General features: G+C 31.2%; 1 protein-coding gene across 1 annotated transcript; it reads right to left on the bottom strand.

Moving 5' to 3' along the window:
* Positions 1-13,428: 13,428 nt before the first annotated feature.
* On the bottom strand, positions 13,429-20,027 carry LOC139854498 (uncharacterized). The gene is made up of 3 exons (XM_071843798.1): positions 19,061-20,027; positions 13,727-13,833; positions 13,429-13,443 (listed from the first exon to the last, which is right to left on the bottom strand). Exons 1-3 carry the CDS (start codon positions 20,025-20,027, stop codon positions 13,429-13,431), a joined length of 1,089 nt encoding a protein of 362 aa, XP_071699899.1.
* Between the last annotated feature and the right edge of the window lie 5,656 nt (positions 20,028-25,683).

Below are 25,683 nucleotides of genomic sequence, written 5' to 3'. Positions count from 1 at the left end.
TGGTCGTGCATAGTGACCATAGCAACAACAAAAGGGTGTTGAAATGTCGACGGGTCTATGGTTTTCATAGGGGTGGTGATCAAAGTATCGTTGGTTTAATGGGTTTCTAGCTTGATAATCATCAAAGGTGGTGATGATGAATTGTCTCATTTAATAGCAGAGAAGAGAAGGAGTCATGGTGGTTTAGCGTGTGATCTAAACAGAAATCTGCAGCAGCAGTTTAATGATGATGGTGATGGTTTTGGGTCATGGTGGTGAGGCATGGTTGTTCTTGCTTTGGGTTTGAACCGAAAGTAGAAATGTGTAATATCGTTCCATAGATTAAATGGTGGTTTAAATGGGTTAGACAAAGAAGATAAAGAAAGAGAGAACAGAGATGGAAAGGTGGTTCTCAAATTCTAAATCAGACAAATTAAAGTAGAAAATTAAATAAAGCACCCTAAAATCGAATATAGAGTTGGTAACTGATTTGTACTAATGATAATGATGTAAAGCAATTTTAAGACAGAACAAAAATCAGACATAGTATGGATGGGGATGTGAAATGGTTTTTGGATTTTATGAACATCAAATACATCATTTTTCTATATCTGCAAGTATCGATATCCATATTTTTATATGTATATCTATATCTATATTTGTATATGTATTTGCATGCATAAATCTGTTATTTTGTACATGTATATATATTTATATATCTCTGTATTTATATAACTTTTTATATATGTATATATCAATTTCTTAAATTTTGGTATTTAATAAGTATAAATATATTAAGGTTATTAATAATACTAAATATTACTTTAGATTTTAAATTAAAGTATACTTTATTAATCCAAAATATTATATATATATATATATATATATATATATATATATATATATATATATATATACTTATAATTATATTTATATATGTATATTTATTTATAAACAAGTGTTCGTGAATCGTCAGCACAGTCAACGGGTAATTGATTATATGAAACACTTCAAAAAATTTGAGACCCAACATTACAGACTTTGCTTATCGTGTCAAATTCATATAATAATTAAGTTTAAATTTGGTCGGAAATTTCAGGGTCGTCACAGTACCTACCCGTTAAAGAAATTTCGTCCCGAAATTTGATTGGGATGGTCATTGCTAACAATAAATATGTTTTCATGACTCATACGAGTTGGAATTTAGAGCTTTATTACCAGTGAGTAATAAAGATAAATAATTCTATTTTTCGGAAAGTACGAATGAAGCTATCACCAAAGAGTGAAATGAGAAAGATAAGTTTCATCATAAATTTTTGATTAGTCATGGTTGAATTCCGGAATTCAAGGGATTTAAAAGAAAATCTTGGAAATCTATAAGATTTGATTATTTGGAATTTATGGAAATTAGGATCTCTATAATTAAATGCGATTATCTATCTCGATTTCTTTGTCAGGTATTTTCACTATAAATGTATTTCTTCCGTTCCATTACTTTCACTACTCCAATACTTTCTTTCTCGATCCATGCTTTCAATGATTGTGAATATGCTTAATCCAACTCTGGTTCTTAATCTCATTCTGACTATCGCAACAATCATTCTTCTATTCCAACTCCCACCAGAGGAATCTGTTTACTTCTACTTCGCTCTTGGGGTAATTGTGTTTATCATACTCCCGTGTCTTTATATTGCTATTCGTATTAATGTACACGGTTTGTGATTTCTGTGTTGTTGTCGAGTTTTATATCTTCCCTTATGTTTCGGAGCTCTTTGTTTTTTTTTTCGACCTCTAGTAAAGCGAGTAATGGTCCAGAATTCGTAAGTATGGAGTTTCGAATGATTATAGTATTCTATGCAGAAAGGTATGTATTAGGATGATTTGATTTGTCAAATTACCAGGATCCCTGAGGATGGAACTATCAAGAATATATTTTCTTGATATGTTCAGAGGTTAAGTAGAATGAAAAAGTTATGTAACATGGTTCATGATAAAGGTATGATCTGTGATCCTTTATCACGTTCCATTAGAAACTCAGCATGACTTACTGTAATATAATCACGTTGGCCGGGCGTCATTATATTATACTAACTCAGGCTTCAATTCCCAACACTTCTCCACAATTCATTCATAATTTATACTTAGATTTTACAGAAGTTTCCAATATAATGGAATACAGATAGCACGAAGAGGTATGTATTTTTGGATGAGAATATTCATGAAAATATCTTCAGAAATATTGAAGATATTTGTGATGATATTTTGGAATTTCTAAGTTCGAAAGTTGATGAAGAAAAATTTTTCCGCAAGATTTTAACATGAATTCGGAACAAGATATTCTCTAAATATTTCGGCGGATCCAGAATTACCTGGATTCTTTGAATATAGGGTTTGGTCCTTGTATTTGTCCTTGGTCTCCTTCATGGTTAGCTCAATCCGTTTTTCAGTACCAAATTTTTAATCGAGCGTTCCCAACACTCCATTCTTTATCATTAACCTCTTGGCCATTTAGGCCATCTACAATTTTACTGTTTTGTCTGCATTTAATACAGCCATATCTGAATCGTCGATTATCAATCCGAGGTGGTTTCAAGAGAATTGTGTTTTTAGATGATTAAACGCTGATGGTAATATGGTGGAATATAAAAGGTTCCCCGGTAACAATAAAGAGCACGCATATATATTAAAGTTATAATAAGGTTGTTTCGAACAAAAAGTCGAAGTTGACTTGCTGGAGCTGTGACAAAATTTGCTACTTTGAAAGGGATTACCAAATTATTTTGGGCAATAATAACACTAAATGAATTAGCACAGATACATGTTAAACGTTTACTCAGGTTTTGAGTGTTTTCAGGTGCATAACCGTATGCATCAATCTTTTCTTCCGTAGATGAAGTGCGGTTGGTTCATCCTCTCGATTGAGGTGTTTTCAAGAATCATGAAAGGTTTGAACGCAGATTGTAATCGTCAAGATACAAATGAGGTTTAAGATGAGATCAAGTGGCAACTTGAAGAATTATTTTAGTTTCATATGTTATAATCGATATTTTAATTCATTTTAATTGTCCAATGTTGGTAGTCCTCAGTTGATAGTCCACAGTTAGCAGTTCAATAATTCATATATAGTTTGATATATAATATTCAAATTAATTTAATACATATCATGACCCGTATTCGTCTCCGACCTAAATCACAACTCAAACTATATATATTATCGTAGAATCAACCTCAACCCTGTATAGAGAACTCGATCATTACTGCATATAGAGTGTCTATGGTTATTCTAAATAATATATATAGATGCATCGATATGATATGTCAAAACCTTGTATACGTGTCCCGATATTTAAAGTGCGTAAAATAAATAACAGAAATTAAATGACGATAAATAAAGTGCGTAAAGTAAATAACAGAAATTAAATGACAATAAATAAAATTGCGAGAATGTAAATTGCAATAATTAAATTGCGATAAATAAAATGTAATCAGTTAGCTAGGAACAATTAGCTAGGAACAGTTAGCGTGGATTCTTAACTGAAATTTCTCATAGTTAATTTGTTTTTTTCTAACAAATTTTATTTTGTCAAATGTTTTCTTCATTATGCCACTTGTTGGATTCTGATAGGTCAAAATCCAAATATGAAATTGATTGAAAATGGTTACTCTGTGTTAACGGATATGTATATCGGTGAATGTAAGTAAGATAGTAAATGACTATTGAATCAAATTCGAAGATTGTACAGTGTAACTTATTAATGTGAAATCTAAATATTCCTTGGGTATTACATACCCGTTAAAATATTTTCACCATTAACAGTTTGTACGAAAGAATTTTTTTTTAATTACGCTCTTTATGAAAATATACTTACATATATATTTTCTTCAGATGTAATATAGATTTAATGAGTTAATATGATATTAATCTCATTTGATTTTTCGGTTGAAACTAGAATAAATAATCTCTAAAACTTTAGAGATTACTTAATCTATATGTAGAACGAAGATGAATAATGTAGAACGATTCGTAGAACGATTCGTAGAACGATGATTAAGTTCGAGGTACAGAATGAGATGTTGAGGTGTGTGATGCTGAAACTTGAGTTGTTGTGGTACTGGTATTGATGTTGGTGGTACTGTTGGTGCCGTTGATGCTGTTGAAGCCGGTACATTTTACACCATATTTTCCAAATTGATTACTCGAGCGCGAAGCTCGTTGACTTCTGCTATTACACCGGGATGATCGGCGGTTCGAACGAACGGATGAATAAGATCTAGAATATGAGATAGTATATAATCGTGACGGGATACTCTGGAAATGAGAGAAAATGGTATTATGAACAGGTTCGCCGGTAAGTGCTTCAGGTTCATTGCCAAGTGGGCAATATGGTGGATGGAAGGGATCACCTTCTTCTTGTCTCCAATGATTAAGTAGGCTACAAACACATCCTCAATTCATCCAGAATTGGTGATGACTGATTGGTTGATCCATTCCAGTTACACTGCTTTCGGAGCTCGAGTAGAAATCCATATCGGAATCGGAGGGACCCGAACTGGTTGAGAGATTCTTCTCGTACGATCAGATGAAGGATTTTCGATAAGAAATAAATTATAGGATGTAGATTAGTACGCTGCAATACATAATTTACATTCCATATATAATACTAAAATTTCATAAGTTACGGAGGAATCTACGAAAACTGTCAGGCAAAGGTAACAATAATAGATACGCTAAGATATAAATTTTGTCTATACACTATTCATGCAATCAATATAATAGGATGTGTCTAGACTAAGAATAATAAGCAGGTAATTTTCGACACGAAATGATAAGCAAAACTTTTGACATGCAGACATGGTCGAAGTCCAGACTCACTAATGTATCTAAACAACTATCAGTTAAACATACTAATGCAAGACCTGGTTCGCTAAGACCACCGCTCTGATACCACATGTCATACCCCGTCCTAATCCATCTGGACGAAATCACCAACATCTGGTCCCATTGCGATGATCGACTCCAAATAATGTCTTTAAAATGAGCAAATGCACAGCGGAAGATTTCTTTCATACCTGAGAATAAACATGCTTTCAAGTGTCAACCAAAAAGTTGGTGAGTTCAAAGGTTTATCATAAAACAATAAAATTCATCATTTTGATAGACCACAAGATTTAAATGATGCATGGTATAAATGGGCCCGAATCTTATACCCACCTGTAATGTACATGCGATATCTTTTAAATACAGTACACCTTTCTCGTGTACGAAATCATCTTTCATAAATCTTAGTAACCGTACACATATCTTGTGCACAAAAATAACATACACATAACCTGTGTAAAATCATTCTCTCGATACATAACATTCACTTTACTTTCATTGCTTGGCTTGGTAACCGACCTTAATATATAATGTGCATCAATAATATCCCCCAAACAGAACATCTCGTCTGTATAATATATAACCCTCGAAGTACTAAACACCACGCCCACTAGCTCTTCCGTCTAGTGAACATTCTGGGTGGGGGTGTTAAACCCGGTAGCTACCTTTAGGATTCGCGTGAATTAGGGCCATACCCGTTTCTAATTCTTAGGTTACCAAGCAATAATAATCAGGGGAAAAATATTCACAACAATTAGTGGCAATTATCAAGTCCACATAATTTAATAATAATCCACAGAACTTCTGTCTGCATAATAATTCATTCGAGGAATGTTTTGCTTGTGTCTATCTCGGCAAACATTTATAAAAGCATTTCATGTATTCTCAGTTCAAAATATATTTCAAAAGCATTTAGTAAAGCAGTTGTAAAAACAGCGCATGTATTCTCAGTCCCAAAAATATAAAGAGTAAAAGGGAGCAAATGAACTCACCTAGTGTATTTTGTAGTAAAAATACATATGACGACATTGAACAAGTATAGGGTTGGCGTTGAATTCACGAACCTATATCATTTGTATATTTATTAATACACATAATCGTAATCACACAAATTTATTTATTATATCTTAATTTATATATTATATATTTAATTTGTGTATATATTCAAAATGATTAACATCTATATAGTTATATTAACATATATTTGGTTAGTATTATATTAAAATACTTAAGTTGTTATATATGAATATTTATATATAAAATGTTAATATGATTATTAAATACTTATATGTAATATTACTAAAAGTATATTTTATATACAAAATATTTATTTGGTAACATAATATCAATAATAGTAATAAAAGTTGTTTTTGATTATCATGATAATATACTACTGATAATAATAACGATAAAAATAATGATTTTATAAATAATAATAATAATAATACTAATTCTAATCTTAATTACTACAATGATAACAATACTACTAATAATATTAATGATAAAAATAATAATATTAGTGTTAGAAATAATAAAATTGATAATAAAAATAATAATGATAAAAATAATAATAATTCTAATAATAATAATTATGATAATAATAATACATTCATTAATAATTAATAATCATAATCATAATGAAAATAATAATAATATTAATAATAAACATGATAAAATTAATGATAATAATAATAATGTTAAGATTACCTTAAGAGGTTTAAAAAAATAAAGTGCCCGAGCCAGGACTCGAACCCACGACATCTCACTCAACCGCAACCTCTCTTAACCATCGAGATGTTTATATTTTTCTGAAATAATATGAACCTATATCTATATAACCATTACTCTTTTATCATTCGGCCCAACAGAACCTAGGAAAATGGATCTCGGCCCACGGTAGTTTCATAAGCCCAACAGTTAAATTTTCTAAACTCATTTACTAGCCTAACTCAAAGTCCACTAAGCTTAATGGACTGCAGCAGAATAATCACAAAAAAAATGTGTAGTAGCCTGGGATCGAACCCAGGTCCTTTCGTTAACAACCATCCACCAACCATTGAGCTGTTTGACGCTTTCTGTATTTATTATTACACTAAATACTTTTAACCCGTATAAACCTGACTTCATCTTCTTCATAATATCACCATTATCATTATCATCACCAATATCCTTGTATCATCATCAAAATTCCTATCATTTTATGTATCATACCATAACTAAAATCATAACCCATTTAACATCTTATCACTATCATAATCGTTAGCATAATCGTACTCATAATCATAATCATATTCATAATCATAATCATATTATGGTTATCATTATTATGCACACCTTCTTCGTTATTATAGTCATTCACATCATGTTCACCCCATCAACCCGTTCGTATAATACCATCATCATTCAACTAGTTCCTCTTACAAAAAAAAAGAAGAAGCCGTAGTATAGCTCACTAATTCATTACGGCTTAAAAAAAATACTAGTTGAATCATGGCCCCAAGAATCACGGCCCTCACCAAAAAGAAAATGCAGCCATCCTTGTTACCTTTATTTATTATATGTATATTTTTTTTAAAAAAATTGAAGCTAGTGGCTTCCTTTGGGAGTGTCGGTCAAATAGGAAAAAGTTATATCATCAACCACTATCTTATTTATTCTTATGGTGTATATTAAAAGAGATTAATAAAAGGTTACCACATTTCATCACTACAATTCTTATAGCCATCTTCCTTTTGAGCTCTAATAATTCGTAACCCACCAAAACAAGTAACCGAATTTCATGTCATCCTCCAAAGTAACATCCAGTACTATTATTCATAACGGATAAAATAAGGTGATGGTTCAATTTGAATTGGATGGTCGTGCATAGTGACCGTAGCAACAACAAAAGGGTGTTGAGATGTCGACGGGTCTATGGTTTTCATAGGGGTGGTGATCAAAGTATCGTTGGTTTATTGGGTTTCTAGCTTGATAATCATCAAAGGTGGTGATGATAAATTATCTCATTTAATAGCAGAGAAGAGGAGTCATGGTGGTTTAGCGTGTGATCTAAACAGAAATATGCAGCAGCAGTTTAATGATGATGGTGATGGTTTTGGGTCATGGTGGTGAGGCATGGTTGTTCTTGGTTTGGGTTTGAACCGAAAGTAGAAATGTGTAATATCGTTCCATAGATTAAATGGTGGTTTAAATGGGTTAGACAAAGAAGATAAAGAAAGAGAGAACAGAGATGGAAAGGTGGTTCTCAAATTCTAAATCAGACAAATTAAAGTAGAAAATTAAATAAAGCACCCTAAAATCGAATATAGAGTTGGTAACTGATTTGTACTAATGATAATGATGTAAAGAAATTTGAAGACAGAACAAAAATCAGACATAGTATGGATGGGGATGTGAAACGGTTTTTGGATTTTATGAACATCAAATACGTAATTTTTCTACATCTGCAAGTATCTATATCCATAGTTTTATATGTATATCTATATCTATATTTGTATATGTATTTGCGTGCATAAATCTATTATTTTGTACATGTATATATATTTATATATCTCTGTATTTATATAACTTTTTATATATGTATATATATCAATTTCTAAAAGTTTGGTATTTAATAAGTATAAATATATTAAGGTTATTAATAATACTAAATATTACTTTACATTTTAAATTAAAGTATACTTTATTAATCCAAAATATTATATATATATATATATATATATATATATATATATATATATATATATATATATATATATATATATATATTATATTATATATATACTTATAATTATATTTATATACGTATATTTATTTACAAACAAGTGTTCGTGAATCGTCGGCACAGTCAACGGGTAATTGATTATATGAAACACTTCAAAAATTTTGAGACCCAACATTACAGACTTTGCTTATCATGTCGAATTCATATAAAGATTAAGTTTAAATTTGGTCGGAAATTTTTGGGTCGTCACATGATAAACCTAAGTTCTTGCTACTGTTAGAGATGAATGACATTGTTGATCGAGACAAAGTGATTTCGGATGCTGATTGTGAGGGTTAATCAAACTTTTAGACTTTACATGTAGGATGCATGACATATAGATTTTAGTTTTTAATTTGCACTGCATATTTTTGCTTTCTGTCTGCATTTCCTTGATTACATGCTAGTCTGTAGTTATTTTCTCTTTTTCCTTCGTTAAAATGCTAAAAGACAAAAAGATTTTATGTTTTAGTATTTTAGGGGGAGTATGTGCTTCAACAGAAAATTCCTAAAAAGTGTAAAATGCCTCACCAGAAAACCCTAAAAAGTTGAAAAATCCAAAAATGAGCTTGTTTTGATTAATATGATGGACGTGAAGAAATTACTTTACTGAGAATTGATATATTTGTTATTAATGACTAATTTGAACGATTATGTTTATCTGTTGTGTGATGTACTGATAGATGTGACTTATAATTCTTGACATTAGACAATCATAATAAGAATAACGATCATCTGAGATTCAGAAGTCATGAATGATCTGTTGCGTTTGAAGGTAGTCACCTAATTATCTCCGAAATCGTATCTAATGATAATTGTTGAGGAACTCAACAGTCGGTTGAGGGTATCCCTTATCATAATTGATAATCGTTAGAGAAAGTTGGGGGTGAATTTTAAGTTGAGGATTATCTGTTTGGCTGGTGCATACCACGTTGTCACGGGCCTAAGACTTTATAATCGAAACTAAACCCCAAAAATATCAGAGAAAATTAGTTTATGTCGAAAGTAAGTGTCCCTTCTCGCTTAAGGTTGAAAAGTATAATTCCGTATTGCGGACCGTTCAAGAATTTAAGGGAGAACACCTTCGAGTGATCTGAGCACTCAACAAAGAAACATGAGTTCATGCATAAAAATGGAAAATCCATTCATGATGGCGTTTAAAATCAATATATCAAAAGACTGTGATATGCTGAAAAAGAAATATCAAAAGAAATCCAAAGTCAAAGATAATTGGCGTATCAAGATAGCAAAGTCCTGAAAGTATGAAGAATGCTGATTCATGATGTGCTCATAAAGAACTCAGATCATTTTTAGTGTGACGCCCTCGCGCAGCTTGAATTGTTTAATCACGACGTTCACACTGAACTATCAAGATTCTTGTTGTCTACAATATAGAGTTATACCTATTAAGACCGTAAGTTGGAAAGATACTTATCTAGATATACTCTAATTATATATATATATATATATATATATATATATATATATATGAAAGTTTATCTTTCAATTCCGTTTTCCATGTCAATTTGAACATAATGAAGTTAAGGGCCTTCAGATTTATTTCGTGTGACGACTGGTCATCAGGCAAGTCTGCTTTAACTGTAGACTAATCCCCGCGGTAAATAATGCACCTATTCGGATAATACAATATATTCTAAAATCTTTTGTTCTAACTAGATTGAAGATTATCAATACACTGATGGAAGCCAAAGGCTGACAGGCTTATTCATAATGCCGTGAGAACCATCCTGTTCAATTTGAATGAAATACATGGAAAGAGATAACGAAAAGTTACGTGTAATGAATTGACAACCTAATAAAAATGTACAATCATAAGTGATGGAAGAATCAAGGATTAATGAACTTAGCATGATCTCAAAAATCAATGCTTTATAGTGTTCAAGACCAAAATGATTGTCGAAGTGTCCGGAATGAATATGTTCATGTTTAATGAGGATTGATATCAGTAATTGCATGATAATAGACATAGGCTAGATAATTAGGAATGAACAATAGAAATTCATTCAATATGTCAGTTCTGATCCATTTTTAAATTGTTAATCATTTTGCTCACAAAAAAGAATGTAAATTTATATGTTTGTTTATTTGTTTATTCAAGTGTTTTGCATTGAAAACTGTAAAACAAAAAAAAAAGATTTTGGTTTTGCATGTTATTGCATTTCATTGTAGAATGTCTTCTCTTTGCATATTTTTAGTTGCATGACATTATATTTCAGAAAAGCTATAAAGATTTTATCTTTTCCTTATTTTCTGATTAATCCTTTGAATATGCATAACTACATCTGAAAGAACCAAGTCGAGATCAAGATATTTTTGGCCACCAAATCCATAAGATTGAAGTTTTTAGAGCTTGTGGTTATTAGAAGGACTTTACACTGTAAGCTTTACTCTTGGAACATAGAATTTTTAGAGTAATAACCTTTGTTTGGGTTAGGATTTTTGATCTACCTAAGTGTTGATGATCATTTCTTGAAGGTTTAGTGATTTATGACTCTAATTGAAAGTGCTAGTTAGCTCTAAGATTGCGAAACGAGTCGAAATCCTAAGTTTGTGAAAATTGGAAAACTTGAAATTGCCTAAGTGGCTCACTCGCACGTTTGATGTGTGAACCGTTCGAGTAACCACACGTGTGAGGTTAACCGTATGGCTGACCTTGTTCTAAAATGTCCTAAGACATCAGGGTCACACGCACGAGTGATTAGGTGAGACCCGCGGTCGATGGTGGATCGTGTGATCAACCGTACGGTTGATCACGAGAGTATAAATAGGGAGTGTTGAGCACAGACGCTCACACTTGTGCTCCCAAAATTTTTTTTCTCTCAAATTTCGACCTTTACCGATCGAGTTTTCCATCGCAGCATTTGTTTATCACATTATTCCAACCACAGCGCCACCATCTAGGTAAGATATCATCGAGTTTAAGCCTGTTAATTTGTTGTTTGAATGACTCGAAACCCTAGGGGTTTGTAAATCAAATTTTGTGTAATTGGTGCTTGTTTTCATCAGTGTTTGTCATTGTTTTGAGTAAAACGAATCCTTTATATGCTATTGTGATGTAAATCGGTCCCTAAAATGATCAAACAAGTAATTTGTGGAAATTAAAAAGGCATTTAATACGGTATTCATCAGACATGCACGAGTGATATCACTCGCACGCGTGAGACATGACTCGCACGAGTCAGTACACGGTTGATGATCAACCGTGTGAATCATTGAGCTCACTTGTTAAGTTTGAATTGGTTGCTCACTCTTCTAACAGAGCTGACACGTGTGATCACATGCACGAGTCACCACACGGTTGACTCACACGCTTATAAACAGTATCTCAACCGTGCACGTTGTCTGAAACCATATAACTGCTCAAATGTGTCAACAGTGGCACGAGTGACTATATCACTCGCACGGTTGATCACTCAGTCGCACGTGTGACATTATCACTTGCACGGTTTATCATGTTAATATGTTTATGACACTTTGATGCGAATGCTTTGATATTTTATAATATGTGGGTCGTATTTCTAACATTTCTGTTAATGTTTCAGTTTGTTAAGATATCATCAAATTGTAGAACAACAAGTCAACGTTCCAGTTGTTAATGTAGAAGGACATGGGGAGCAACAAGATAATCCTCAAGCTAATCCGATTAACCCACCTGCTCAGCAAGAGATTCCTCTACAGAAGGGTGAACTGAACAATCAAGTCGCTCTCTATGACACTACTTTAGAGAGAGGTGATCATTTTACAGAGATTATAGCTTTCCTTCGGAGATCAAGGATACACACTGCTATTTCTACTCCATGCACACCATACTATAGCCATCAGAGAGAATTCTGGAGAAATGCTGTACTGGATGTATCTGAAGATAATGCTAAGCTTGTTAGTAATGTTCAAGGACATGAGATCAATGTTTCTAAGGAAGTGATAAGAAGGATTTTAGGTTTCAATGACGAAAATTATTCTCACATGACGATCAGTCGAGAAAGAATTCATGGTTGTTTTAAGAGATGTGCTTATTCTGGTTACCTAAGTGGTAATTCTGAACTGATGAAGACGCTTCTGCCTCCATAATTTAGATATCTTGCTCACGTGATCATGCATTATTTGAGTGGACGCAAGTCTGGTTTTGATAAGTTGAACGAGAAATTGCAGAGTATGTTTGTGGAACTTGTCTTAAAGGCACCATATGATTTCTCAGGGTTTGTTCTACACTACTTCAAAGCGAATCTTTTCAGTACTACTCAGAGATACCTGATCTATGCCCGTTTTCTTCAATTAATCATTAATGACACTGCACCTGATCTACCTAAGCTTGAAGAGGATATTATCCACCTTAAACCGATGAATCCGATTACTTTTCGAAGGATGGAGGAGACAAGGAATGAGGATTTAAAGCCTGACTTTAGAAGAAAGCTCAATTGTCATCTAATCAATGAGAACTATTTATGTCCAGCAGGTAATGCTTGGAGGAATGAGGATTCAGACTCTAACTACGAAGTTACCGATGAGGAAGGTGAGGGTGATAATCAGAAAACTACTGGTAATGTTCAAGGAGGAGGTAATGTTGATAATGAGATTATCGAGGGTGATGATGAAGCGACAGAGGAGGATGTCAGCTTGATTCAGAGGAAAAGGAAAGGAAAGGATCCTATGACCTCAGAACAACTCAAGAAGAAGGAGAAAAGAACGAAGTATTCTTATGAGTCACCTCAGAAGTCATCACATGGAGGTTCAAAACAACAAGCTCAGAGGAAACCATCCGGGTTTATGAAGGATGCAAGAGCTGCTGTTACCTCACCGAAACCTGCTACAACAACACTTCAGGTCACGCCAGATGAATACAAGAAACAACAAAATTTACTGATGTCTTTGATCATGAAAATAACCAATCTGGAGAATCAAGCTACTAAGGAGAAGAGGATCAGTAATGCTAAGATTGAATCGTTGGTGGAAGAGAACAAGAGGTTATCTGATAGGTTGGACTGACAGAAGAGTAGGACAGATAAGTTGAAGAAGAAGTTTTTGGCAATTAAGAGTGAGAACAAGGAGAAATTGAAGAAGTTGAATGAAATAATCGAACAGCTTACCTTTGGTAAAACAAAGTTGATTAAGGAGAAAGGAGATGAATTTTCTTCTAATTTGGGACATGATGATGAGCAAGACGACGAAGAAGATGCTGGAACTGGAGGACCCTCTTTTGGATACCCGTTAGTGATACTTATTCGAAGTTTTAATGAATATGGTGAGGTCTTTATTGCTTAATATTATATGAATTATTCAAATGTTTTTAATAATGCAGAAAAGGGGGACGTTCCACCAAGTGATTTTTCGATAGAACAGCTTACTGCTCTGGCATACGATAGCGAAAACGATACAGAGGATGCAGAGACACCTGAAGCTGAAAACAAGGCTCCACAAGAAGAGTCATTTTCCAGTATCTCTCCCGAATCAATCCAAAATATCAACTTAAGTGATTTCGATAATTTGTTTGCTGATGAGAAGAGTGAAGATTCTGTTGGTAAAGATAGTTTGAAAGAGGATGTGATTATTGAGTCCGAGGACGAATTTGTGACAGAATCTGATGATGAAGAAGAATAAGAAGAAGTTGAGATTGTTATGCCTTCGCTTGAGCCATACTCGCATCCGTCACTCAACACCTTAAGTGACTTCTTCAATCTGAGTTGTGAGGAGAAAAGAAGGAACTTAATTGAGTTAGAAAAGGCGAGGAAGGTATACAAAGAACAAGTGAAAGAAGTGGATGTTATAATAGAAAGGAACAAGAAGATCTGACATGAGAAACTGCTCGTTGAGAAAGAAAGAAAAGAAACTGAATTGAAAGATAAGAAACTCCAAGCCAAACAAGCCGAGGCAGAGGGATGGAATGAGATTAAGAAATGGTTTATACGTGATAGGTTTAAAGTGAATAGAAACGTTGTAGAAGATGAGATTCATTAGAGTTGGTGGAAACAAAACGTTGTTAACCCTGATCAGTTGAATAAGCCAGAACTTAAGCAGAATTTTGTTAGTTTCTACGAAAGGGGAAAGAGAACCAAGAAGTATTCCAAGGGTAAAATACTAAGCTGGGGTTACTTCAAGGAGATCAATTATTTCGCGATCAAGAGGGAAGGAGGAGTTGATTACATGGCACGTCCTAGTCACTTCAAAACTCTACCGTACTTCAAGATCATGCAACTTGCTAAGCTGAAGATGTTGAACGCTGAAGATTGTGACCTTTCCAGGTGGTTTTAGAGAAAACTCAGATATGAGTATAAGACAGGAAAATGGGACATCTTTAAGTCAACAGCCGCCAGGTTTTCCATGCACCTGACAAAGTGAAATTTTAAAGGTGGACCTATGGTGGTTCTACGATGAGTTATCGGAGGAAGCAGTGATCTTTACTGCGATTGAAAAGGAAGATGGAAGCATACAGTTCGACAATGTGAGGATTCTAGATCCTATGTGGCTGAGGAACTTATCGAGATTTGATGTGGAGACTCTTCACCGCCATCACATTACTTTTAGAGATGATCAAAAAGAGGAAGCTAGGAGATATCAACGTGTGATCGATGTATACTATGCATACCTCAACAAAAACAGTGATGCTTAAAGCTCAAACCAAGTTCAAGCCAGCTGATCTATGTCAGATACTGTGTTGCTCGTTTGTATTTTGTTTTTGATGATGATGTATTTAGGCGAGAGAGAGAATCTGGATATGTACTTGATGTTAAACTGATGTTACTTTTGGACTTATATGTATTTCATGGACGTTTACTTTATTGTAATCGCTGGTCTAGGTCCTAGGGGGAGTTGTTGATGCATTTTATGTAAGTCGCTAGACATCTAACCTATGTCCATTGCAGGTACTTTAGTTTATGGGATACCATGATCGTTCGTTATTATCCTATCTGTGTTTGTATGCGGTTACAGGTACTGTAGAAACGCGATATGGATGTTTGACTATGTTAGACTTAGTCAGACGTGTGAGTGAAGTCTCACTCGTACGGCTGATAGGCTCATACGCACGGTTGATGCTGAGCTAAGTCACAATTATAACCTAAATGAGATGACACGAATGAGTGATCACCCGTACGGCTGATGAAGCCAACTCGTACGTGTGATGGATGACACGTATGGGTGAGTCAACAGCAGAAGTATATAAGTGTTATGTTCTTCATTTTAGGTTAAGCCTCTCTCACACACACCACTCGGATCTGGAAAGCCCTTATCCGGTTCTCTCTCAACCCAAATCACTCCTGGTAGTGAATAATAGCTCTAGGCATTAATCTAATCACACCCTTGTTTTGGTTTGACTAATTTAATCTCAAAAAGCTCCTCATATTCACTAGTTATGGTTTGATTCACTAATTCCGCATTTGTGTGAAATAAACCTATTGATTTCGAAGTTCCTAGTCATGTTTCATCAATTTCTATTATTATTGTTATTAGCATTTTATTATTAATAATAATAATAATAATAATAATAATAATATTATTATTATTATTATTATTATTATTATTATTATATATCTATTAAATATTAGTATTAATTAAAATAAATTGAAAAGCTGATTCCATCGTACAAAAATTGTTACATATCACAATCAAATTTTATTTTCCTGTCTCTGAATCGGATTACATGACAAAACTGATCAATTAAAAGATACGAAATCTGTTAGCTTTCGTTTTCTATTTTATTTTTTTTCTCTGAGCGAATATTTTATGTCGACCCATCAATCTGCTATAAAACAATTGATAGCTCAATAATATTGACTAACCCATTCTTTCTTACAATACCATTGTCAATCAAACTACTTACAACTGCTAATTTTCGAAATTAAAACAGAAAAATAAAGAAAAGGAGTCGTAAACTCCGTTTCTGAACTCAAACCATAAAACCTTGAATTCAAATAAAATTTCAAAATGTAATAATGCAATCATGTTAGGAATCCCTTGTTCAAACTATCTGTAAGTTTTTAGATCTCAATTTAATCTCTTGATTACGAATTTTTAAGTCAAAGCTAAATTTCAAAAAGTCAAACGTATTGTTCTTGGTTAAATTCGAATTTGTTTTTATGTGTTAGGATCAATTGATGAATTAGAAAGTTTCTAGGAATAATTTAACACCTTTTTCATGTTATAATTATAGTCTAAAATGTCCTTAAATTTCATATTTGATTTTTAGTTCATCGAGTTCGTAACATGTACTGTAAACGTATATATTTTTTTAAAATTCTTTTCTGTTAACTTTAAAATCACATATATAAGTTGTTTCCATTTTAATTATACGTATTAAAACTAGTAATTAAGTTAATGAAGACTATGATTCTGGTCTGTGATCGATTCTGATTTGAAATTGGTGAAAAAGATGAAGGAAAAGGGAGATACAATTTACGGGTTAAATAAATGTGGTTGTAAGGTTAATCAAAAAATGGGCAGTAGCTCAGCTCGTCTAGACGTGTTCGGATATACGAGAGGTCGCGGGTTCGAGCCCGATTTGGGACAATTTTTTTTAAAGAGGGCTTTTGAGGTAGTTTTTAATTTCAAAAATCTTTATTATTATTATTATTATTATTATTATTATTATTATTATTATTATTATTATTATTATTATTATTATTATTATTATTATTATTATTATTATTATTATTATTATTTTTATTATTATTATTATTATTATTATTATTATTATTATTATTATTATTATTGTTATAATTATTATCAATTGTATTATCATTAATTTGATTATTATCATTATTAGTAGTATTATAATTATTAATTAACACTTAATATTATTACTATGATTATTACTACTAAATATTATTATTATTGTTACTAGTATTATTTTTAGTTATTATTATTATTACAAGTAATATATTTATTATTATTATTAATGCTAAAATAAGTACTAAATATCATTCATTATTATGATTATGATTATAATTAAAATTAATATTAATATTAATATTATTAACATCATTAAAAATATGATTTTTTTACCATTTTATTACTATTAGAATAAGTATCATTATCATGATTATGATTATTATTATTATGAAAATAATTAAATTTATTATTATTGTTAGTAACATATGTATTATTATAAATATTATCATTATTATTATTAACAGGATTATCATTATTAACATAATTATTATCATTATCATTATGATTATTATTATTTTTTTACTAAAATTATTATTTTGTTTTCATTAAAACTATCATTATTATTATCATCAGCATTATCTGTATCAATATTACTAAAAATAATTACGTTTATGAAAATAAAAGTTTTAAAGATATTATTAAGGTTGTAAGTATGTTTTAATCATATTAACAAAGTTTATATAAATATTCATATATAATATGTTAGATATTTTTATTAAAATACTAATCAAATATATATTAATATAACTATATAAATATTAAACATTTTGAATATATAAACAAACTAAATAAGTATAATATATAATTTAAGATATAACATATAAACTTGTTCGATTACGATTATATATTTTAATATATACACAAATGATATAGGTTCGTGAATCTGAGGCCAACCCTACACTTGTTCAATGACGTCATATGTATTTTTACTACAAAATACAGTATAGTGAGTTTCATTACTCCCTTTTTATATATATTTTTGGGACTGAGAATACATGCGCTGTTTTTATAACTGTTTTACGAAATAGATACAAGTACTTGAAACTACATTCTATGGTTGAATCATTATACCGGATATTACCCTTTTAGCTTGTTAGCCTAAGAATTAGGGAACAGACCCCCTAATTGACGCGAATCCTAAAGATAGATCTATCAGGCCTAACAAACCCCATCCAGGTTATGGATGCTTTAGTACTTCTATTTTATATACAGATGAGTGTACCTATATATTTGGGGATATTCTAGATGCATTTGTTAATGTCGGTTACCAGGTGTTCACCATATGAATGATTTTTAATTCGCAGGTTATACGTACTATTTTGTACTCGGGTTACGTGTACAATTAAATATCTGAAATCTTGTGGTCTATTAAAATGATGGAAATGAATGTTTATGTTAAACTAATGAACTCACCAACCTTTTGGTTGACACTTTAAAGCATGTTTATTCTCAGGTATGAAAGAAATCTTCCGCTGTGCATTTGCTCATTTTAGATATATTACTTGGAGACATTCATGACATATTTCAAAAGACATTGCATTCGAGTCGATGAGTTCATCAAGATTATTATTAATTCAATTATAGTTGGATATATTATAAAATGGTATGCATGCCATCAACTTTCGATGTAATGAAAGTTTGTCTTTTAAAAACGAATGCAATATTTGTAAAATATATCATATAGAGGTCAAGTACCTCGTGATGTGACCAAATGTAATGTATTCGTCCAGATGGATTAGGACGGGTCATTAAATCACTCGCCAAATCAAGCCTCACATTACGAGATTCTTTAGCGAATTCGTGATTCTGATAATTGAATGTTTTCCAAGCTGGTGAATCTGCGAGATATCTCAATAGACCATCTTTCGTACGACTCTCTTCATGCCATCTCATGGACTCAGCCATTTTTAGGTACATAAAAAATGTTTGAAAGAGTGGTATGAGTGGAAAATAGTGCATCACTTTTGCTCCAACCTTCTTACCTGTATAATCACCATCATTATGATCAGCTTGTTTGGTTGACTCATCAGAATCATTGTTACTTTGTTTATATCTTGAGGTCTGACATACGTCATATTTAATTTTATCCTTGTTATCTTTCCAGTACAACATACAATCATTTGGACAAGCATCAATTTTCTCATAATCAAGACATAACTCTTTTATTATCTTCCTTACTTCATACAATGACTTCGGTATGAAAGCATGGGGGAAGGCTTCCCTCATTGCGTCAAGAATCATGTTAAATCCTTTTTCATTACATTTTCCAACACACTTTGAATGGAAGAGTCTAACAATGAAAGAAAGAACAGAGAACTTAGAGTCAGGATATAGTTCTTTCTTTGCAACTCCCAATACTTTATAAAACCATTCAGCATTTATGTTTGGTAGAGTCTGATGATTTTCAGTTTGTTGGATATCATCTTCATCTTCGTCTTCAAACATATGGAAGGTGCATTGGGCCAACTCTTGCATATCATATTCAGCATCCCACATTGGCGTATCATCTGGTTGAATTTGATAGCCTTCCAAAAACTCGTCACATAGCATATGTGATTTAGCCTCAACACTGTCTACCCATTTTTGATTACCGCAATGTATGCACGGACAATACATATGACCCCCCCCCATTTCCTTTTTAGAGAAAATACGTTCTAAAAAGTTGTCAAGTCCTTTTTCGTATGCAGGAGAAGATCTACATAAAGACATCCAAGTCGAATCCATCATAGACCTGTTTTTACAAACACATTTTATTGGGAAAAAAATTTTATTCGTGTGTACAGTAAGCAGGAGAAAGAAATTAACCTGGTTCAAAATCAAAGATTGCAAGAATTAAGGGGTATCGACAAAGCGTATGAAACAAGCTGACCCAAATTATGGATGATTGCAACTAACTTATATCTTCAATTATGTATTAACTGATTATAAATTACTCCGTATGATGCATAACTGATGATTGTAATTAATTTAGATCTGCAAACACATCTTCAATCTTCAATAATAAATGATGATTGCAACTAAATACGACGTTATTATAAATTGTTAATAGTAATATAATAATTATAATTATAATTATTAATTATGATGATTATGATACATCAAAAAAGATGTAATATAAGTTTAAGATAACAATCTAAATAACTAATAAAATATAAAATACAAAATAATATAAATAATGTAGGTTAAGTTTGATCTAAATAGATCTTATCATGATCGTATATAAATACCACGCCTTATCGGACGAGATGTTAAAGCATATTGGAAGATCTTGAGAGTGTCATATAATCATAAGATCGACTTAGCTTAAAGCTAGCTTATTAATAGATCGACACTAATGATTTAGGTTTTAGGGTCTATGGTTTAATATAATATATGTTTTGGGTATATATGGTTTAATATTCAGGGTTTAGAGTTTAGGTTTTAGAGTTTGGTCAAAATTACGGTGTTACTTTGGCTGGGACACCACAACCATGTGTTTCCTATGGAAACCACCAAACCCACCCTGAAAGGTTCGGATGCCAGAAAATTATCGGCCTCCACCGGGTACCTAACCATGTGACATGCCATCCCACTATATAGAGTTGCAAATTATTGCATCAAGTGGTGATTATTGAACCTACGCCATATTTAATAAAGCTTTCTCATGGCGGTGGTTCCCAGGTTCTAAGGTGTTAGGTGAGCTACTTCTACATACATTGGTTTGGTTTAGGGTTTAGGGTTTATGGTTTAGGGTATAAGGTTTATTGTTTAGGGTTTAGTGTAGGGTTTATGGTTTAGGGTTTAGGTTTAAGGTACGTTTATAGTTAATTTAATGTTTAGGGTTTAAGGGTTTATATATGGTTTAGGGTTCTGGGTATAGGGTTTATGCTTTAGGTTATAAGGTTTTGCTAGGGTTTAGGGGTATAGGGTATATGGTTTAGGGTGTATAGGGTTTAGGGTTTAGGGTATAAGGTTTATGGTTTAGGGTTTAGCGTTTAGGGTTAGGGTTTATGGTTAATTTAATATTTAGGGTTTAAGGTTTATATATAGTTTAGGGTTTTGGGTATGGGGTTTATGGTTTATAGGGTATAAGGCCATCTTAATAATGATCGAGGATGAGCTTTAATTAGGCTTATCAGACAAACTTAATGCATGCATGCATGGTATCATCATACAAGTTATTTAAGCATTAATTTAGACCTTAACGGAGACCATAAGTCATATGGACTCAACCAGACGATCTCAATTATAGTATAATATACCATTGATTGAATGAGCTGAGGTAGCTTAATTATCATGATGAACTTAAAGGATGTCGAAAGTCGGTCTAATTAATCGCTTATCGGGCGATCGATGATCTAAATAATGCTGATTCATATATTGATAATGCACTGTACGTACGGTAAACAAATTAATAGAGTACATGATAAACGATGTTCAATTTGGATCAATTATGATAGACGATGTTCGGTTAGGTTAACCAACATGGACTTATATATTACCGATTTTCGAGACGCAAATTATATATAATTTAAAAAATACATTTTATGACTAATTAAATTAATTATGTGTACATTTATTCTATAAAGTTTATAAATTAATTATTAAGTATTGATAGTATCAAATACATTTGGTATAAGTTATATTATTTATTTAACTTATATCTATCTTATAACTTATACTTATATTTTTCTAGTTACATATTACTAGTATTTATTTAATATTCCATATGTAGGTAATTATGTAAGAAGTTATCATCAATTAATTTTCACCAAAACTTATCCTCTCAAACAGTACGCCAATTTCACGGATTACGGAGCCAAAATTATGAAGCTGATCCAAATTTTTTCATTCAAAAATTAAGGTAAATTTAAAAAATTTGGGTTGATCCTGTCACACTAGTTTTGATCCATCCACACCAAAAGAATTTAATTACCTATTTTATCCTTTAAAAATAGTATGTTGACCTAATAGTAGTTTAAGGGTAAAATAGGAAGTTTGTATTATTTTGGTGTGGATAGATCAAATGCTAGTATGGAAAGATCCCCTCCAAAAATTCAAAGGCGCCAAATCAAATTGGACGGGGTTAGCTAAAAGGTTTCTGAACAATTTTGTAACTCTTTTTTCACCAAAGAACTCAGGTATCTCTTTTTTCACCAAAGTACACATGTATCGCTCTTTTTTACTATATTGGGTTATTCGTATTTGATTTTCTTAACGTTTCTGTAATTATAATTGTTTATAACATATATTGTTGCAAACTACTCCGTATATAAAATTGTTTAGAACTCTGTTTTGTTAATTGTTCTATGGTAAATGAATAGATGTTAATCATATAATTGATGAGTATTGTTCTTTACATTCTTTTTAGATTATAGCAATGGAAGGAAATAAAAAGACTTACCTTAGATCCACTAAACAGGTTGAGGCTACTATGATTCAAACAACCAATAAAAATAAAACCAAACAGTTTGTTGCTCCCAATACCATGATACATGCGACTTTAACAAATAAATGAGTTATTATTAGTCCTAATGTCTCCAAAGCATTAACCTCAAAATCCCAGATGTAAAAGGGCCAAGCAAATGATACGAGGCCGAGGGTAAAAAAAAAGTAGTTTAAGATTGAACAAGGGTCAGATTTGGTGAGTTCATATTAAAACAGTCATCATTAATTCTACATTCAGTTGAATACTTTTGTTGTGTAACTTTTTGCAACTTCAGAGGATCTTGAAGATGAAAATACAGACGAAAATTTTGAGTCCAGACCCAAGCGAGCTAGATGTGATGACCCGGAAATTTCCGATCAAATTTAAACCTAATCCTGATATGTTTCCGACACGATAAGCAAAGTCTGTAATGTTGAGTCTCAAAAATTTTGAAATTTTATTCATGTAATCAATTATCCTTCGACTATGCTCAATGATTCACGAACATTTATGTGTATACTGATATGTATATATAATATATATAATTAATTGAAAACGTTAGCAAAGTATTAGATATATAATACTTTATAAAAAAGTATTTGTTTCAATATGTTTATCGATGGAATTAGAAGATAATATCAAATGACTGATTTATCAGATACATTGAATTATGATTATGAGTCTCTGTTACAAGGCCCACGTTGATTTGAGAAATCGTTTCTTTTTAACGGTATTCGGAATAATTGGTAAAGTAATTTATATGTAAGAAAAAATATGTCAACTATCAAGAGTTAGAAAAAAGTTAGTGGAGATTCTTGATTAACTTTTAACGAGTGCTTCACACTATATTTCTTGTGTCTTTTGTTAGGTTAATAATTAAGCTTTCATACAAATTTGATCGTGTAGAAGAAACAATTGGGATAAGGTTCAGATAAACCCATTTGGCATGTTACATTAGGATGATTACATACGTTTAATTATCCTTTAGACTTGACCCTACGATTCATGAATAAACTATAGGTTAAAAACTTGAAACCTGTTATGATTTATATATGATCTTACTTTCTTAAACAAAATGGTTTTTCGATATAACAAACTTTTATTATTAAAAATATTTTATGATATAACAACTATAACCTTTTAGTTAAATGATTTTGGAATATAAAACTAGTTATATCAATTTTAAGCTTCGAAATACAAACGTCACGAAATAATACTTTCTGTTATACAAACGATTTCAAAAAATTTTATGTAGGCTTTGAATATATTTAGTTTTGATAGATTATATATCGTATTATTAAATAAATATTTAAAGTTTATATTTAGAAATAAAAGTATATATATATATATATATATATATATATATATATATATATATATATATATATATATATATATTACAATGAAGTAAGATTTAATATTTATTTAGTCATAAAATGTTTGATTTAAAATAATATATTTTATAACCAACGAGACTTTGATTTAAGAACGTAAATGACCAAAACACTCAAATGATTGAGATACATCTATAGTGATATAGGTTATTAATAATCTAAGTTCATATTTTGTAAAGGGTACGAGTCACGAAACATAAAGTACTAGTTTTCTAAGCGTACGAGATAGCGTTCGAGAAACCGGAACCAGGACATTAGTCGAGTGACAACATAGAAATCATTAGTGTTAAAATTACAAGTTAACTATATACATAAATATAATATAATATATAACTAACTATATAAATTTAATATATATATATATATATATATAATTATATTAATAAAAGAGTGTCAGCAAGTTTGATTGCTCGATTATGAGCGGGCCAAGGAGCCCATGCGATCGCATGGCCCCAAGGGACATAATCCATGCAATCGTATGGTGATAAAGGTGAGGCCACATCTCTATTTAAACGAACGAAATTCAATGTTATGATTCATTTTCTTTATTACACTCATATAACTCACACACATACATATATTTATATTATTATTATTATTATTATTATTATTATTATTATTATTATTATTATTAATATTAAGATTAATAATATTAATCTTATTATTATTTGTATTTGTATTAGGAGTGATATTATTATTATATATAAAATACTACGACGAGGTTCTGCTCGCATGTTTTCAAAACGGGTTTTATGAGTGGGTCAAAGCTAAGTAAATTATGGGTTATAGCTATGGAGGTTATGGTTATGGATCAGGGGTATAGCTCATGAGGTCAACCTAGTGTTTATCATCTCCGTTGTATCTACGTACTTTCCTGCAATATTGAATCTCAATATTGATACGTGAGTACTCATAACTTAACTTTTATATATTATTAGTGTATCCCTGACTAGTGCTCTAGTAGATATGATTATGCATGCATGTATGTTTAATTTAGTCGTTATATAGCTTTAATGAATCCTAAGTTTGATACATATGCGATTGAGATAAGGTATATGATACGTATGTCGTGGAAAGCTGGCGAAAAACTATAAAGTTTTCATTTAGATATCGTATGGTTTTGATGAACGGATTAAAAGATATCGTCAATTGAACTATCTATAATTTTAAAGTATTGTTGTAAAAATGTTTATCGTTATCGTTATCATCGTTATTATCGTTATTATTATTATTATTTAATAATCAATATTATTATTATTATGATTATTATGATTATTATTATTATTATTATTATTATTATTATTATTATTAAAATAATTAATATTTTATCAAAACTATCAAGTTATTATTTTTATCGTTATTATTATTAAAATCATCATTAATATTAAAACTATCATTTTTATTAAAATTATCATTTTGATAGAATATCATTGTTGTTATAAAATATTGTTATTATTATCATTTTAGTATTATTATTATAAATACAACTTTACTTATTATTATTATCAATATTATTTTATCAAATGAATATGAGATACAAATATATTTTTATCATACGTGATATAGTTACACTAATAAT

This window comes from Rutidosis leptorrhynchoides, chromosome 6 (assembly GCF_046630445.1).
Source record: "Rutidosis leptorrhynchoides isolate AG116_Rl617_1_P2 chromosome 6, CSIRO_AGI_Rlap_v1, whole genome shotgun sequence".
NCBI classification, from domain to species: Eukaryota; Viridiplantae; Streptophyta; class Magnoliopsida; order Asterales; family Asteraceae; genus Rutidosis; species Rutidosis leptorrhynchoides.
This window is presented reverse-complemented; position numbering and strand designations above follow the sequence as displayed.

Coding starts and splice junctions, on each gene's coding strand:
- LOC139854498 (XM_071843798.1), bottom strand. CDS start 20,027: ATGGATTCGACTTGGATGTCTTTATGTAGATCTTCTCCTGCATACGAA. Junction 13,834..19,060: donor TGTGAGGCTTGATTTGGCGA/GTGATTTAATGA, acceptor GGTATCCAAAAG/AGGGTCCTCCAGTTCCAGCA.